Source organism: Eucyclogobius newberryi, unplaced genomic scaffold, assembly GCF_026437365.1.
Source record: "Eucyclogobius newberryi isolate DKJ021-1_F unplaced genomic scaffold, fEucNew1.0.hap1 SCAF_21, whole genome shotgun sequence".
Lineage (NCBI taxonomy): Eukaryota > Metazoa > Chordata > Actinopteri > Gobiiformes > Gobiidae > Eucyclogobius > Eucyclogobius newberryi.
Window position 1 is genome coordinate 10555647 of NW_027315846.1, and position 17685 is coordinate 10573331.

Below are 17685 nucleotides of genomic sequence, written 5' to 3' on the forward strand. Positions count from 1 at the left end.
ATGGTGCTCTGTAGGGTGCTCTATGGTGCTCTGTAGGGTGCTCTGTAGGGTGCTCTATGCTGCTCTGTAGGGTGCTCTATGGTGCTCTGTAGGGTGCTCTATGGTGCTCTGTAGGGTGCTCTATGGTGCTCTGTAGGGTGCTCTGTAGGGTGCTCTATGTTGCCCTGTAGGGTGCTCTATGGTGCTCTGTAGGGTCCTCTATGGCGCTCTCTTTGAAGTAGAGGTTCTGATTGGCTTCAGGGCTGTGTCTCTGGTCAGTTGATGGCACAAATGCTCTGCCTTAAATCTATTACATCATGAGTGCACTGGATCTTAGCATCAAGTGTATGTTTAGAGATGTAAATATGGATGATATAGATATTTAGATATTTGGTAGACTTTGATACATTTTATAACATGTGCATATAACTGTGCAAAACTAATTACCTAAATAAAGACACAATATGAACAAAATAAAGACTAAAGCTGAGGTAGAACTAGACTGAACCAGTGCTATTCTCTAAACATGGCCTTTAAAGGTGCACTATGTAACTTCTACCACTCGTTTATTCAATTGCACATGTTTTTATTGCTTATATGCCTTGAAAAACATTCTTACTGTGAGCGGTGTCGTCCCTCCAAAGATCTGACCTGTAACTTGCCTTGTGCCATCACATGCTTTGTCTCTATGGAGATAGATACATTTGATGCCATACTGTGGAACCTTTCAGACAAAGCAACAACATCTCCAACAGAAAAGTTAAATAATGCACCTTTAAATTAACTATATCAAGGCAATATAGCATTTTACTCAATTACCATGGAAACTACACACTACAAATGACTTTACTCTCACATCACAGTTGGAAGTGTAGCATTATCTGACATAAAAAAGCTAACGTTAGTCACCTGTTAGATATAGAATAAGTCCAAAGTGTTCAGTTGCACGTTACCATCACAACGAATAAGAAAAGTGTTGTAAGGAAGGACACGGCAGCTGCGATGGGCGGAGCTTTTCTCATTTCTGATTCAAAACCACGATATAAGTTTTTGTACAGGGATGACATGATATGGAGTCATTGTGCATAGCTCGCTGCACAGTAATAGACCGCACTATGCTCCAGTTGTACGTCCTTTATAATCATGGAAGCGTTCTTGGCTTTTTCCCCGCTCAAATCTCCAGTGAATGTGAAATGTGTCTCAAAGGCCTTGTCGTAGTCTTTGTTCTCGTAGTATATATGTCCGATGCGTTTGAGGGACAGTTCTCCAGGTAATCTTTGGTACCAGTGCATCATGGTGTAGTCTGTTCTCCCGTGGCTGCAGAACACTTGGACCTGTTCCTCTGGGTTTTTGAAGACAGATGATGGAAACTGGTGGACTTGAACAGAGAGGCAAACGCCCAAAAGTGACAAACAGATGGATGATGAAAGCATGTCGACCGCTCTGAGACATCAAATCTACTGTGACAGGTCTGAGTCTCAGAGGCACTTTTGAATCAAGTCCTGGTGGTGTTCCTGAAGCTGCAGCGCCACCTACAGGGGGCATTAAGAGAGGCCAGTACTTCTGTTCTGTCATGATGATTTGTAAACCTTTGCAATAATAAATACCCTTATGATTTATCAAATGTTTTAGTAATGAAATACAGGATTCAGTTTGAAGAGATTTTTGTTTGAATTCTCAACATTTAAACAACACAACTTAATATAGCAACAAAGAAAACAAAACCAATGGAAATAGCTCAATATGAAGTGATGTTGAAAGATCACATTTAATGCTTATTGATAACAAAAAAGATTTATCATTGGGAGAAGCAAATTTAGTTTTCTAATTTCAAGTTATTATTTTTACTGAAGCAAAATATTTAATGCTCGTAACATTGGCAAATACTATTTTAAGACCGTTAATATTTCCTCAACTCAAGATAAATTCTGTTTAGTTCAAGCTCTCATTCATTTATTATCAGTCAGTGCTTTATGTGTTAATTGTATATAGTTTGCAGATGGGAATGTGATTGTAAAACTTATATTAACATGTCTGTACCGGCCCAACATCACATGCAGCTGCAATGTTTACTTCAAAAAGTGGGCGTGGCCTGCTGAAACATATCAAACTGCTAATTCAGTGTGGTTTTTGTCACGAGAAACAGGAGCTTTCATCACTGTGAGAGAAGCTGCGCAGTAGTAAACGGCACTGCTCGGCTCCTCGACGGTTAAAGTGCACGTTTTGCCTTTGTTAGCGCTTCCTTTCATTTGCACTTTGACCCCAGACTCTGCATTTGCCCGATTGGCCAGCATGTAACCCAGATACTGCATCTGTCCATCACTCAGCTGCTTGTACCAGTGGATTCGGTTGAAGCTCTCAATGTCATGTGAACATCTGATCTCAGCGCTGGTTCCCTTTGTCTGGTAAATGTCTGTTGGCGTTTGGTGAACCAGAGAAAAACCTACAAAACAAATCATAGTTTAGTACGTCTTCATCACGACTATACAATGCTATTTTCATGGACTTTATGTTACCTGAAACCAGATTGATGTTAAAAGATAAAATCAGTGTAATGAACATCTTGCCGTTTTTCTAATCAACTGGAGAATCTGTTTGGAGACGTTGAACTGCACCAAGAAATCGTCCAATCAATGAAGAGGGTGTGTGTAGTGGGTGTGGTCAATGTGTTTTGTTTTTTTGTCAACAAATGGCACATGACACTGTGTTCATGGTCTTTATTCATGTTGAAATGTGTTGAATTGTTGTGGTGGACTAAGCATAATTTCCTACCGTCTTTAAAATAGGGCTGCAGGATATTTAACATTATAGTGATGCGGCTGTTAATAGTTTTTGACACAATTATTTCAGTTAAATAAAAAATGATTAGCTCAATTATATCCAAATAAAAACTTAACAGAGACAAAACCAACATTAAATCAAGGTTTAGACTGAAAAAAAGAAGAACATCATGACTAAAACCAAACTTTTTCAACATTTTCATTTCAAAAACAGAATTTCTGTGGCGGACTTTGTTATTTTATGATATATTTAGTTCCTTACGACATTGATCATTACTTTTTATTGTGTGTTTTGTCTCCTGTAGTGATATTGTCCAATGTAACGCTACAAAAACAATGGCTGCTTATGCACAGTCGTGGTCTCATATGACGGCATGTGACTTTCCCGTGTGCAGAGTGTCTCGTGTGGGCTGACACATTGTTTTGTGGTTTATTCCCGCAGGTGTTCACAAATGTGCTTGAAAGCGTGTAGTTTTTGATTGGCGGCGAGGCTGGCTTTATCACTGTGCAGACTGGGAGCACAGTAATACACCGCGCTGTCTTCCACTGTGAGATTTGAAATGGAGAGACTTGTTTGTGAACGACCGTCTCCCTTTAGAGTCATCTTGCCTTGAACGCCTTCCTCCAGGTTAAGAAAGTTAAGATTCATAAAACCGAGCAGAACGATGGAGCCACTTTTCTCCTGTTTGTACCATAATGTGCGATCGAAGCTGGGGATGGAGTGAGAACAAGTGAGCTCATTGTCGTGGATCGATTCGTGAGTGAACTTTATCAGGTTGTGAGTTTGGTTGATTTGATTGGAGATGGATTGTCCTGCAAGAAAGAACAGGGAATTTAAAAACTGTCACATAAAGTTGCCAAATGTATGTTTTTGGAACACTCACCTTTTATGCCATGAACCAACGTGAGAAGAAAAAGGATCATGTTTGTGATGCAGCAGGGGAAACGGGGCTATGGTTAGAAAAGACTGATGCAGCTGCTTTTGGAGGTGTTTCTTTGTAACGGGGGGAGGGTTCTTTAGAGGCAAGTCATCGGTAACAACTATCTCCCTCTCGTGGTGTCAGAAAATCAACTGATCCACCACATTTTAACATCAGAAATCTCCTGTATTGTGTTGGTCCTTGTTGGAAGTCACTTTGAACTATTCCAGTCCAACTCTCGTCTCTCGTCTGGGGAATCAGCCTCAGAAAAGATTTAACTGGGCGAATGTTGAAAATGTGGAACCGAGAAAACAAAGGGAAAAAGACAGAGAAACCGTTTTTGTTTGTACTTTTCTATAACTGTCTGTCCGATAGTAAACTACATACTATTAGAAATTATGTATTTATATTATTAAGTAGCTGGAAGATTATAAGAATATAAATATGATTTATTTATTTTTTAAATTAAACTATTCAATTTTCTAAAAGTTAATGAAACAGGGTAAAAACTATTTACACCAATGAAACTTGTGGCAAAAGTTGTGGTTTGTACAATAAGACACAGACTGGTACAGTTCCTGTCAGTGTGACAGAACTTATTTTAGTTAAGCCCATTATTATTGGCAAAAACAAGAACTAAAATAAAGAGAAAACAGCAATTTATGTGAGTTTCCCCAGAAATCCCCTATTGATCTTTCAAGGTTCAAATATTGTTATATTATATTATTATTATTTAAAAAAAATTATAAATCCTGGATACGCCCCTGGTTACGATTAATCGATTAATTGTTTCATTCCTACTTTTGTTATATTTCTGTTTTGTCTCAGTTTAAATACCTTAATACATATTTGCAGTATGAGAAGGATCAGAGGGTTGTTGTTGTGTGGAGCTGCAGCATGTAGTGGGAGTGGTGCAGGTTTGCACTGGGTTCATCTGAGTTGACTTGTGGTTTGTCTGTTTGCAGGTGGCTCTTTGCTCTGATATTTAAAGGCAGGAGGTTTTTGTGAGCTCTTTATAAGGCTCTGCACCACTGTGTCGTCTGGCTGCACAGAAATACACAGCGCTGTCTTCCACTGTCAGGTTCTTGATGGAGAGAGTGGCACTGGAGCGGCCGTCTCCAGACAAACCAATGCCATCTTTGACATCGTCCTCGGGGGAAGCGCTCTTGGCGTTCAGGAAGCCCAGGAGTTTGAATTTGGCACTTTTCCCTTGTTTGTACCAGAGGATGTGTTCAAAGTTTGAATCCTTATGGGAACACCGCAGGCCGCTGATCAATTCACCCTCCAATTTGATAACGTCAAGAGGAGTTTGAAACACATTTTGTGCAGCTTTGGAAAATAACGTAAGAAATCTGATTATTTCACAAGAATAATATGTTACTCAGTCTATTTTAAATGTGTTGTTTTCTTACCTTTAGTTTCACAAATGTAAAAACTAAAGCAAATAAACAGCATGAACATTGTTGTGTCAGATTTCTGCCTCTGTCTCTGCCTGAAGTTCAGTGATGTTTGAGTCATGTTTAAGACTGTTCTTATGAAGATCATTCAGGAAACTCACATGTTCTGGAGTTTAGCTTCTCCTGGTGGTGAGGTTTAAAACTGCAGCTACAGGAAGAAGATACGTTTGTAGATAAATAAAGATCATTTTTTTATGTGTACCAATTGCAATATTTATGTTCTATTTTTCTGCTAACAATCGTCCTCTTTATTGTGATGTTTATCTTCTTTGATGAAACATGTTCTGGATGAAGTCAAATCTATCCATGCACGAAACAGTCAGTCAATCGTCAGCCAGTTTGATGTGTGTGATTTAAAAAATAAAAAATAAATAAAGAAACACATTGTATTGTTGATATCAATAAATTAGTGAAGCAAAACTAACCATGTTTTATTCACAGTTCACAAAATACTATGTACAGCAGGTTAGCCACATAATCATTCTGGGCTAATTTAAGATTAGTTGTAGAACAGAGACTGTACAAAAGTAAGTAATACATTTTTGATTTTTCTTTTTAGTTTACTTATACAACCTGTGTCTGCATCTATAAATATTCATTTGTTTAATTGTATTCATAAAAATAGAACCAAATTATCTTTTTTCCAGCGATGTAGCAGAACATTTAAAGGTCTATTATGTAACTTGTCTGGGGTCTGGTCTGCTTCCTGCTTGTCTCCATTGAGATGCCTAGAATGTTTCACAGCATCATCTATGACCATGTGACCTAGTGCAGCTTTAGACGCAGTCTCAGTTGAAGGTGTTGAAGCCGGTCTTGCTGTTGAGTGGGATTTCCTCTGCTCCTCTGAACTCCTCTGCGATGTCGTCAAACGTTCGTCCTTTAGTCTCAGGCAAACGCCGCAGAGTGAAGGAGAACGCCACCACCGCCAACAGCATGAACAACAGGTACACGTACGCCCCACACAGCTTCTGTTCAGCACCAACAAACAGCAGGAACTATTAAGGAACAACTGTATGTACTACAGCACATGGTTGCAATGTAATACAAAATACTTTAATTGCATGATTTTCCAGGGTAGTAGATGAGGCATTTCAAAGATTCGTTTATTGACTAAATACACTGTACAGTAAGTACTTTTTACTTCAGTACTGAAACTTGAATCCCATAAAACTTTGAAACCCAATCGAGTTGGATTCAGCTTTGGCCACTTGATACATTTCATATGTTTGCATTGTTACATATGGGAAGATTTTTACATAAAAACTGAGCACTGAACTTAGCAATACATTTAAACTTTGAGGAAAATGTTGTACCGACCAGTAGTGGAGGGAAGAGCAAGGCCAGGACGAACTTGCCGCCCCAGTTGAGCATGCTGGTGAAGGCCATGGCGATGGGACGTCCCGGCTGGTCAAACAGTTCAGCCCCGATGAACCATGAGATGGGACCAGGGCCCAGCTCATAGGCCGAGATCAGGCAGAAGACCAGCAGCACCTGCAGGCTGCGCAGCTCAGGCACCAGGTGCTGCACAGAGGGACCAGAGGGCGAGACACTGTGGGAGGGGATCTGACTCGTACTGCTGCTGATTCAGTTTTATTTCTTGTGATCAAGCAGTGATTGGATTTGATCGAGCTGAAATTTAGTTTAATTCATAATTTCTGTTTAATGTTTATGTCAAATACAAATTATACTCACATCAGTGGATGTCACAATATTCAATTTACGATTAATTTGAGGGGGAAAAAAACACAATTTAACAATTACTCGATTACACAGCTAGTGACATTTTCTGTCCTTCCTGTTGTCACAAATATTATTCCTCAAGTTTGTAACTTTGGGGTTTATGAAATGAAACTTTCTGAATTACAAAATAAAGTTAATGTGCAGCGTATTAGTACTTTACATATATATATATATATATATATATATATATATATATATATAAAATATATATATATATATATATATATATATATATATATATATATATATTTTGGACTAAAGACTGAATTAAAGTATTCTAAAATTGTCACGTTTATTATTTGTATATTTCATATTATGATATTCTGACCTGAATAATCATGATCGTCGAGTAATCATTTAATCTTGACTTGCAGACTTTTTATTTATTATAAAATATAAGTCTATAAAAATGAGGAAAGATCAGATGGCTGTGAAAATGGACGGCCCCCCAAACTCTTCATTCTCTACTTTTCTCAATGTTTTGTTGGACATATGGAAAACATCAAATGACATCTTACAAATCATGTTCATTAATTATGTCTATGACATTGTCATAGTTACCAGCACAGAGTCCACGATGGTCATGAGCAAATTGCACACAGCGATTGAGATGAATCCAGTGAGCAGCAGTTTCCTCCGACCCGCCCTCTCCATCAGGAAGAACTAGAACCCATAAAACATACTGTATGTATTTAGTGAGTTTACTTTGTCTGACACAGTAGGTAATTCAAAAGGTTTGCAATGAAAACCTCAGTGCTTAAAGGTTCAGGTAAAAAAAGCACTTACTGCAACCAAAGTGAAAAATACATTGACGGCTCCCACGCCCAGAGTCAGATATTTGGCCTCTTCAAACTTGGCCTGAAACATCCTGGTGGAGTAATTAATGATCTGAAAGACACAAAAAAGATTCCTAAATGTGAAGTATTTTTCCTTTTAAGAATCTGCCATAAAGGTGTTGAGGGTAAATGCTGTGATCTGTTACTGCACCTTTCAAAAGAATGTGTTTTAAAGGTGCAGTATATGTTCTTGTTGTTGCTCCTGATGTTTTCTATTAAAATGCACTAATATGAACTGCAACAATTTAGTTTGACTCATTAGAGCATCCATAGTTGACACACTATAACATACACATACATGCAGTATAAGCGTTGTAATGTACACATGTTGCTTGCAGAGAAACGTTGACTTGTAAATATAGTACAAAAGACCTACTGCATTGAACCCGGAGAGTTGGCTGCCCAGGTTGACCACGAGCACGAGGATGATGGGTTGTTTGTAGCGGCGTTTCTTGAAGAACTCTGCCACGGTGACGCCGGCCGGAGAGTGGCTCGCCTCCTCCTTCATCTCCTCCAGCTCCGCGTAAACTTTGTCCGTGTGGCCTCGCAGTCTCACCAGGGCTAACGCGACAAGCATGAGACGGATTTTACCATCGTTTTAGGGATTATAGAGAGGTCTTCAGTGATTTACGGATGTGACTTTTCTTGTCGAGGGTCCGCCACCTGCTTGTCTCCATGGAAATCTTATTGCTTTATCTGAAAAACGTATCTAACTTACATCTCTTCAATTACAAAGTTTTTTTAATCAATGTTTTACACATTCTCAGTGTGAGTGGGGTCGTCGCTCCACAGATCTGACCTGTCACTTGGCCTGGTAGTACTGGTAGCATACTTTGTTGTCTCTTTGGAGATAGATACATTTACATTCTGGTGCAATATTTTCTGTCCATATAACAGCTGCAAATAAGAGTGTTATTATTAGTTTTTATTAAGAATATAAGAAGTTTTCTACAGTAGTGTTTTTATAAGTTATCTGTTTTTTTAGTATTTACTTCTGTACCTAATCTGTGTTGCAACAATGGAATTTCCCCATGCGTGAGACGAATTCAAAAAAAAAAAAATCTTATTCCAGGCACAGCAGTAACATCTCCGTGAGGGAAAGTAGTGGTGCAGGTGCAGACTTTAGAAGGAAGGTTAGATTATTAAAGTAAATATGTGTACATAGACAAGGGCTTACACTTCATCCCAGACATAACTTGCAGGGATCATTTGCAGAATATAGCCGTGTTGCTACGCACCCGTCTCGGCCTTGTCGTCCTGTCCTCTGTTGATGAGGAGGAAGCGCGGGCTCTCGGGACAGAACGGCAGGACCAGATACTGCAGCAGAGCCGGGAGGAGCGACAGGGACAGCATTACGTCCCAGTGATGCTCTGTCCCCAAAACTGTCTCCAGACCCACCACCTGCACATAAACCATATTAGCACATAGAGAATACACTGATACAGCAAGTGTCTGTAACTACAGTAATACAGAGCCATGGGCGGTTTGAAGTTGTACCTGGTGACATAGTTCAGTGATGGACTGTTTGTAATCTTCCCTTTTTAGCTCTTCTAAGAGTCATAAGACCATGGGATTTTAATCTGGTGTTTTAAGGTTTGTCCTGTTTTTAATTCATCTTTTTGTGTAATTAAGAAACAAACAAACACACAAAGAAAAGCTACACCTACACCACTTCTTTCTTTATTTATTTTTTTTTATTTTTTTTTCTCCTTTCTCTTTTTTTTTCATTTTTGACAATGTTATTGGACTGTATCTTTATTTATACACAAGTTTTGATTGATCTGTGTTTATTCTTTTAATAAAAAAAAAAAAGAAAAAAAAAAAGAAAAGCTACACCGCCCCAAATGACATCAGCCTCATCATACTGGCCAGTTTTTAGTCAGTTAAACAGTTATTCCCTTTACAGTCTTGTGCGTTACTGTTTCACTCTCCATAGTGATAAGTCTGTGGCCACAGCTGCCCTCATGTGGACTTGGGGTAATTGTGGACCGTGGCCGCCAATCCGCGCTCACAGAACCTGCAACCACCACTAATCACTCACACACACATACTGTACGCGCACACGTTTGGATTCCATGCTTCTTGGAAACGTTATATTGACTTACATTCCTGGTACTGTTTCCCACCCAGGTTCCAACTCGTTGAGCGTTTTCCCCTGACATAAAGGTCACTGGTTCAATAATCATTTGTGCGTTACCATTGTAATATAGGGCTGACACTGCTCTAAATCTTTACAATTTTGTCATATTTTTTAAGTAGTATAATGTCCACACCATTCCTATGAGTATCCCGGTGGCGAAGGAGACTTGGTTGAGTGTTGCGAAGGCCCCTCGGAGGTTCGTGGGTGACACTTCCTGGATGTAGAGAGGATTCAGGCACATGACGAGGCCACAGAACAGACCGAAGACGAGCCGTCCCACGATCAGCACCTCAAACGACTGACTGGCTTTGGAGATGAACATGAGGCACGCGCCCACCACCGACAAGATGTTCACGATCAGGATGGAGTTACGCCTGGAAGAAGGTGTGACATGCACTAAATATACTGTCAAGCTAAAGTATAGTCAGCTCTTTGTACTGGCAAAATATCATTGTATTGTTTGCATTCAGATGTCAATGGATTGAGCAAACTAAGGGACGTAAATGAGAAACTAGAGCATATATAATGTAATAATAATAATCATCATCATCATCATAATAATATTTATGTGCAATTACTGTCGTGCTCACATGCAATGGTGTCACATTCATGTGCATATATCTGATGAGAATAGAATGTTTATTTTTCCATTATTATTATTATTATTAGTATTATCTTGTCTTACGCTAGCTGTTTTTTATTTTGTTTTATATATTTTATTTTAATTTATTTTTTAAATTTATTTTTTAAATTTATTTTTAATTTATTCATTTTTATTTATTTTGTTTTTATTTTTTTGAATCTTTATCTTTATTTATTTTTCCCCTTTTTGTTTTTGTTTATAAGAGTTCTTCTATTGAGAGTGTTTTTTTAAACTTCCTATAAGTTATCTGTTCTTTTCCTCTGTATCTACCTGCGTTGCAACAATTAAATTTCCCCATGTGTGGACAATAAAGGATTATCTTATCTTATAATCATCTAATTGTTTTACCCAAGCATCTATTGAGGTATGAAAAGTCTAAAGATAGATTATAATATAATGCAATATAGAGCGTTTTGATGTATTAAACCTTTCTTTTTTTTAACATGTCTTGTTAAATTAGAGTGTGCCTTATTTGTCATGTCGATTCCTCTAGATTATATTTTGAAATTGAGACATAAACAGAGATTACAAATCTAAACTTCTCTTCATGTTACCTGCCATAGGAGTCTGCCAAGTGTTTGACTCCCAGAGAACCAATCAGAGCTCCAAAGTCCTTGATGCTGACGGAGAGAGACCAGAGCAGAGTCAGGCTGTGGTCCGGCAGAGTCTGGTTGTGTCTGGCCCTCCACGTTTGGTTGAAGAACTGCTCGATTATCTGGAGGAGGGAAAAGATTTCTCTGTTATGCTTATAATATCACAATACAATCAAATCTAATCTATTGTACATTATGCTTGCATTCATTCATTCACAAAGTAGCATAAAATGTTCCCCATGTGTCGACAATAAAGGAATAACTTATCTTATCTCTTATCTTATCTTAAATATATCTTTCTCCATGGCGACAAGCAGGGGACAGCAACATGCCAAGTTACATGTCAGATCTGTGGAGAGTGGTGACCCCTCTCAAGGTAATAATGCTTTATTTTAGCAATAAAAACATCTGTAATTGAATACATAGATAATACCAATGCCATACTGTGAAACATTTCAGGCAAACACCTCCTGGAGACACCAGAAAAGTTACATAGTTTCTAATTTAGTCTAGTTAAATTGATAAACAAACTGGGTTAGATTAGTTAGAGTTATTCTTTTTTATTCTGGGGTAAAACCTGTGAAAATTGAAAGATGTCAAAGATGTGCTGATTTTTGGTACAAGGCTGTGAACCAGGTCTGAGCTGACATTTCAAGTAAATGTGACTTTATTGACTGTATCTCAGAGATGGTGAGGTATTTGAACAGGAGACAAGGTGAACTTTTGCCTTATACCCACTTTGCCTCTACTTTGTTCTAAACCACTGCAGACATTTCATTGAGCTACAAATATGCATGATGTGAATCCTGTGTGTGATATTTTGATTATACTTGTGACTTTAGGTAACCTGTCTGCTCACCTTAGCCGGCGCGTTAATATTTCCCGTGTGGTAACCGATTTGGAGAGATCCCAGGACAGTGGCCAGGATAGACGTCACCAGAGGAACGGTCATGTGGCTCTGTCAGATACAAGTGGAGTATATGAAAAAATATTCTATTATAATTCGAGTTAATTGAAGTAGATGTGCAAGACTGATATCAACTAAATCTAAATCTGAAAGGTTTAAGTAATATATTTTCGTCTGTAAACAACAATATATTCATGGTGTCTCAATGTAAAACTTGCTACACCTACTTTATGCATCGTGTATTACTTCAACATTTTGAAAAATGTGTCAGTCAAACCACAATTATTGTTATTATTTTTTAACTATACTCCATTACTCTTACTATAACATATGCAAACACTCATTTTGAACAAAGAATATAAGTGGTCAATTATAAACTAATTTATAATTTGATATAACATTCTATTTTCTTTATAAAAAAAACAGGTTCCCTTTGGAGAGAAGTCTAATTTGAAAGTTGAGTGAAGCGCTGCTGCACATGTGGCTTTATGACAGAGGTCACTGATGACACTGACCACATGTTTTCACACTCACACAATGTACTCATTTCGTACAACTGTTATCCTCTGCGTTTATAATTACTTTAATCTTAATTACTGCCTGTTTGTGTTTTGATGAACAAAAGAAGGTTAAATTATGTCCACTGGACAAAAAACCAAGGAAATTGTCCTGTTGACATAATTTACTCTTCTTTTGCTCTGAAACCACCTGGACAGCTGAAGGATTACACAGACAATGAACACAAATCTTACCTCCAGCATTGCCATTTGTGTGGATCAGACTTAACTCAAGATGAAAGTGCATTTAGTTCTTCTGCTGTAAAAAACATGTTTAGATTACAATATATCAATCGTATGATCTCTCTTAGCTGTAATCCTCCCTGACTTAAAGTTAGTTAGTTATATGTTTACATGTGTCCAAGCTTAGAACCAGCACAAAAAACACTCATATAAACATATAATAATAGTAATACAATATTGAATTGATATTATTTGCAAATATATATCACTGAAACGTTATATAAGTTACATTTTTTTTTAACTTAACAGTGACATAATCAAATGCCAGTCTACAAATGTAATACAATACAAAACATCCATATATTCAGTAGTTTCATGTTCTCACCTGTGTTTGTTCCAGTTGGACATGGAAAGCTCTTACTTCCTCGGTTCCTTTCACTTGAGTTTGTTCCTGGAGCGTCTCGTGAGCCCCCCGGTCGCACCTGACTGCTGAATTTGGGGCCGCTCCGACAGAATGGTGCTGGTCATTTACATGCAACGGAACAACTGTCAGGTCCATCTTATTCTGGCTTGAATCCATTATGATAAACGGACCATTAAAGAATAAAGTTGCTCTTCAGTCAGGCCCAAGCCATTGAGATAATTATGAAGTTGATGTACAAGTGCAGAGGACTCAAACCATGGACATGAGTTAGTTCTGGGCTAAATGCTCAGTCATCTAAAATTGAATATTATGTAACCACAGAATCCACCCTAAAGTAATTAACTATATTGTAGCTGTTGTAATGTTGAACCCTGAAACCTTAAAAACACATATTTTGTTTAATTTCCTTATTCTTTCTGGGCCCATTACTGTGAAGCCAAGTCTTGAACATGTGAGAATCTTATTTATAGTATGTTTACATCAGTATGAAGTAAAGTAAGAAGAACAAAGAAAAGCCTTGTTAATTCTGCCGTGTGCTTACATTGTTGTTTTTAAGCCTTTTCTATTCATTATGTTTTTTATGCTTTGATTTGGATTGTGCTGTTATGCCCCTTTTGTTACGGACTAATGACTTTTATTGTGATCTACGCCCTTGTAATGAAAAGCTATCCACTTGAGCTTATGTCTGTCTCATTTCAGCTATTGTTTTATATGTATATTTATATAATGGATTTCTTTGAGCCAAATAATAAAAGTTGCGGGCATGAAAGGTTAAACTCATTAGAGAGGGGCGGAACATAACAACCAAAATCCATCGACAAAATCCAGGACAGTAACTTTTTAATAAACAGCTTGTACATGCGATAAACTGCTGATAACACAGAGAACATGGCTATAGCAACAGGATGAGTTATAAAAGTCTCAGTGTGTTTTTAAAAGGCCTACTACTAACATGGGAGTTGAATACTGTATTTATTTGTATTTTCTATATGTAATACTGTCAGTACAACTTCCGCGATAGAGACTGTGATAATTATTCCCGTAAAGAGGCTAAAGTGAAGCGTATTCCTGCTGCAACTATGGGCCTCGCGCTTCATCGAGCTCCAAGGCAAAGTCAACCTTCAAGTAACTGTCCACCTGCAAGCACAGCTGAAATCCCCATTAGGGTGGACATGCCTGTCGAGACCATGACCTTTGACCCTGAGCCCTGGTCCCCCGAGAGCTGACCCCAGTGACCCTTTGTGCAAGCAGGTGCTGCTGTAGCTAACTACAACATGAAGAACAAATGGTGGGCAGTGTACTGTGCAGCCTTTACCCCCACTGCTAATGCTATAGCACACAAGCTAATGGGCCGCGACAATTACCAGTAATGGCATGGTCTGCTGCTAAGTGTTTCAATGCACACAAATAATGGGGGGAAATCCCACCAAATTACATTATTATTATAACATATCAGCGTGTTGTATTGAGGGTGGTTTTTATATCTAAATACTATGACTGGAGGTACCTGATTTTCACACCATAAAACTGTAAACACTAGTTGCTCTCACAAGCCCTTCAGCACTTTGTTATTATTCACATGCATGTATTGCGTAAGGTGCGTTAATAGTTTAAACTTTTTTTTTCAGATGACGAAGTGAAACTCTGGCGGTCTGTCAATCAGACCACTGCTTTCTTGCCTTAATTCCAGGTTAAAGATAAATAAAACACTTTTTTTGTTAGCCGGAGACATCGCAAAATGGTCTAATTTTGTCACAAAGTGTTACTTTTACAAGATAATCTTTGGTGGAAAACACAAAATGTACTGATGTTACTGTAGTGGAAAAATGGGCCATGCCATGTCAAACCTATCCATGCTGTTTTTCTGTGTGCAGAGGATAAATGTGAATATAAGAATATGGGTTACTGATAAATGTGAATATAAGAATATGGGTTACTGATAAATGTGGTCCACAACATTACAAAAAAGAAGTTGGGTACCCCAGCTTTAAGGCATCTGCACCTCTGAGATCAAAGTTTAGTGACATGTTTGCAATATTTGTTTTACATCTAAATGGCTGGTGAAATAAACTCGAATAAATGTTTCACGTCCTTTTGTGATGATTGAGAAAGCTACCACTAGAGAGAGAAGTGAGCCTTTCTGCCCTACAACATACCCACCTGGGCAGCACACTCAGGGGCAAAGGGCTACTGCTGCTGGGCAGCTCTTGAACCTTTGAACACTTTAGAGTCAAACACCATGTGTCTGAACCACACAGATGTGCTGCAGCTGCCTGTGCTTCACTTTCATCAGCATTTACCCCGTTTATGCCCCTCACGAAATGTATTCGACCATTTTAATATTATCATTCCAATTTGCAAACAATATTATTTTCAAACGTTCATATTAGTTTGTGGAATGAGTTACAGAGAAAGGTCCCTAACACCAGTTTTGACACAATTGACAGTTTGCATGTTGACCAGCTGGGGGCACTGTTGCACTCTAACCTTCATTGTATGAACTCTTTTTAGCAGAGTACCAGAGTGATGCATTCTTAAGTTAGGCTGACTTTTATTTTTATTTTTTTTATTACAAATATGTTTGGGTTTAACCTAAATACCATGCAAATGTTATAAATGTAACAAATAACTATTATATGGTTTTGAATCCTGAGCACTTTGTAACTACTGAAGCCACGTTCAGCTTGTACACTCAGTTTGGCCTCTACTACATTAATACATATCATTAATGAGAAACATCAGAAAGCATGATGTTGTTCCATTTTACTGCAGATGTATTACAGAGAATAAGTTTTCTTTTTTAAACAGGGTTCATTCTATTTCCACTCCCTTGCCCTACCTGTTCAAAATAGCAAAACCTTAACAAACACACTCATGATGAAGAAGGTATTTGTTGTATTTAATTTATTTTATTTTATATAAAATCAATGTCTCAATATGTTGATTATTTGTATTGTACTGGAGATGAGTAATGTTTCAACAGGAACTAGTACAAAATCTGTTTCACCCTGGAGAGATTCAGAGAGACTCCAAGCATTAGAGGAGCTTTATTTACAGCGTATTGTTGGTGCTCAGACCCCGGCAGAAGATGTCGTAAGGATGGACATGACATTCAGCAGGTGTCTTCCCCCGGGGCCTGGGCACTGATGGAAGTAGAGGATGAGGCTGAGGAGAGTAGAGGAGGGGGGCGATGAGAGGGTGAGATGCAGAGCGGGGGGTGAGGAGGAAGTAGATGCGCCAACTGCATTGTGGGTTCATAAGGGTCAGACTGGACGGTCATTGGGTGCAGTGAAGGGGACGTGATGAAGACTGAGGAGCAGGTGAGCTCTGGAGAAGAGATGGAGGTCTGTGGAGGCCGCAGTTAGATCATAGCAACAAGAATGGGAAAAACATGAAACATTTACTGTCTATGTAATGTTTTATATACAAAAAAGTTGTATTTTCCCTGACATTTAGTGAGCTAAAAGTGAATGCGGTTGTGATTGTGCAAACAAAATGAGTCACACAACACATTTGTCTAATTCATACAACGAATTGCTCCCAAATATGGGCAGTTTATTTTTTACATTAAAAACATACGGTTCATATGTGCTCAGTTATTTCCCAATTGTTTCAGAAACAGTGCTGTGTTTTATATGTGAGACAGACAAATCCATGTGGTCAAGAAAGGACAGAGTGAGAAGACAATCCTTACAAATCTTTCAGTTTAGGTATTTCAAACACTATCCCCACCGGGGGGTGACATGCTTTATCACAATATGCAATAATAATATGTACGGGGGAAAGTAGCAACAAATACTTGTACTTGTCATTTAAGCATTAGGAGTTCACATTGTTTAGTGTAGAAACAAGGGAATAGTAACCTCACTCAAGGAGGAACATTGAGGCTGGTGATAAACAGACATTTTGTGTTTTTACAGTCTAAATCAGCTCTAGCTCGTCCAGTAGTGAGCCTATCTTCTTCACAAATATATTCTCATTTTAAACCTTCAGTCACTTCCATAATACATACAGTACGTACTGGGACGACGTCAGGCCTGGGGAGGAGAAAGTGCAAATATTTTGGCGCTGTTTCACTTCTTTTCATAAATCACAGGCTTCATATTTTCAGCTCCTGTTTTGAGTTTTCCTCCAGCGCTTGGACAGGTGTGGGACGCTCTGTGCTGATGGTCTCCTCACAGGTCTCCTCACACCAGACGACCGACTGCCAACGCACACACACAGACAGTGGGGACAAAGGAGACACGTTAACTGATGGTGCTGATCAGACAGGTCACAAATGCAAATGTCACAATTTTACAGACTCAACCAGCTCAGTTCTTGGATAATTCGTACATCTGTGAAGGATTTGTGTGGGCCAATAAGCAGGTGGGTAGAGTGGCCACAATGTGTGTCTAATTTTTAAGAATATCGTTACTTCAAAATAATACTGCTCAAGTACAGAGTAGGGATACAAGCAATGACTCAAGTAAAAGGTTATTGGGGGAAAGTACTGCTCAACAAAGAGTCATACTGACTGGGCGTAA

The 17685-nt window shown here is 38.5% G+C and overlaps 2 protein-coding genes across 9 annotated transcripts in view; both read right to left on the reverse strand.

Annotated features, from left to right (window-relative positions):
• Positions 1-5902: 5902 nt before the first annotated feature.
• LOC140370468 (solute carrier family 2, facilitated glucose transporter member 1) lies at positions 5903-13246 on the reverse strand. The gene is made up of 11 exons (XM_072457633.1): positions 13121-13246; positions 12748-12811; positions 11948-12046; positions 11050-11210; positions 9986-10226; positions 8951-9113; positions 8089-8273; positions 7663-7764; positions 7438-7539; positions 6454-6657; positions 5903-6104 (listed from the first exon to the last, which is right to left on the reverse strand). Exons 2-11 carry the CDS (start codon positions 12760-12762, stop codon positions 5925-5927), a joined length of 1452 nt encoding a protein of 483 aa, XP_072313734.1. The 5' UTR covers positions 12763-12811; positions 13121-13246; the 3' UTR covers positions 5903-5924.
• Positions 13247-16671: 3425 nt separating this feature from the next.
• The window catches only part of smoc1 (SPARC related modular calcium binding 1), a 44780-nt gene continuing 43766 nt past the window's right edge, over positions 16672-17685 (reverse strand). For all 8 annotated transcript variants that reach the window (XM_072457620.1, XM_072457618.1, XM_072457619.1 and 5 more), the window contains one exon: positions 16672-17363. In XM_072457620.1, the coding sequence (XP_072313721.1) occupies positions 17347-17363 (17 nt within the window). In that variant the 3' untranslated portion in view covers positions 16672-17346. The remainder of the gene's footprint in view (positions 17364-17685) is intronic.

Bases quoted from the DNA above. Each gene is read 5' to 3' on its own strand.
- LOC140370468 (XM_072457633.1), bottom strand. The intron at 10,227-11,049 runs GTAACATGAAGA...ACCTTCTTCCAG, and splicing joins TTGGCAGACTCCTATGGCAG to GCGTAACTCCATCCTGATCG. The intron at 6,658-7,437 runs GTAACTATGACA...CCCTCTGTGCAG, and splicing joins CCATCGTGGACTCTGTGCTG to CACCTGGTGCCTGAGCTGCG.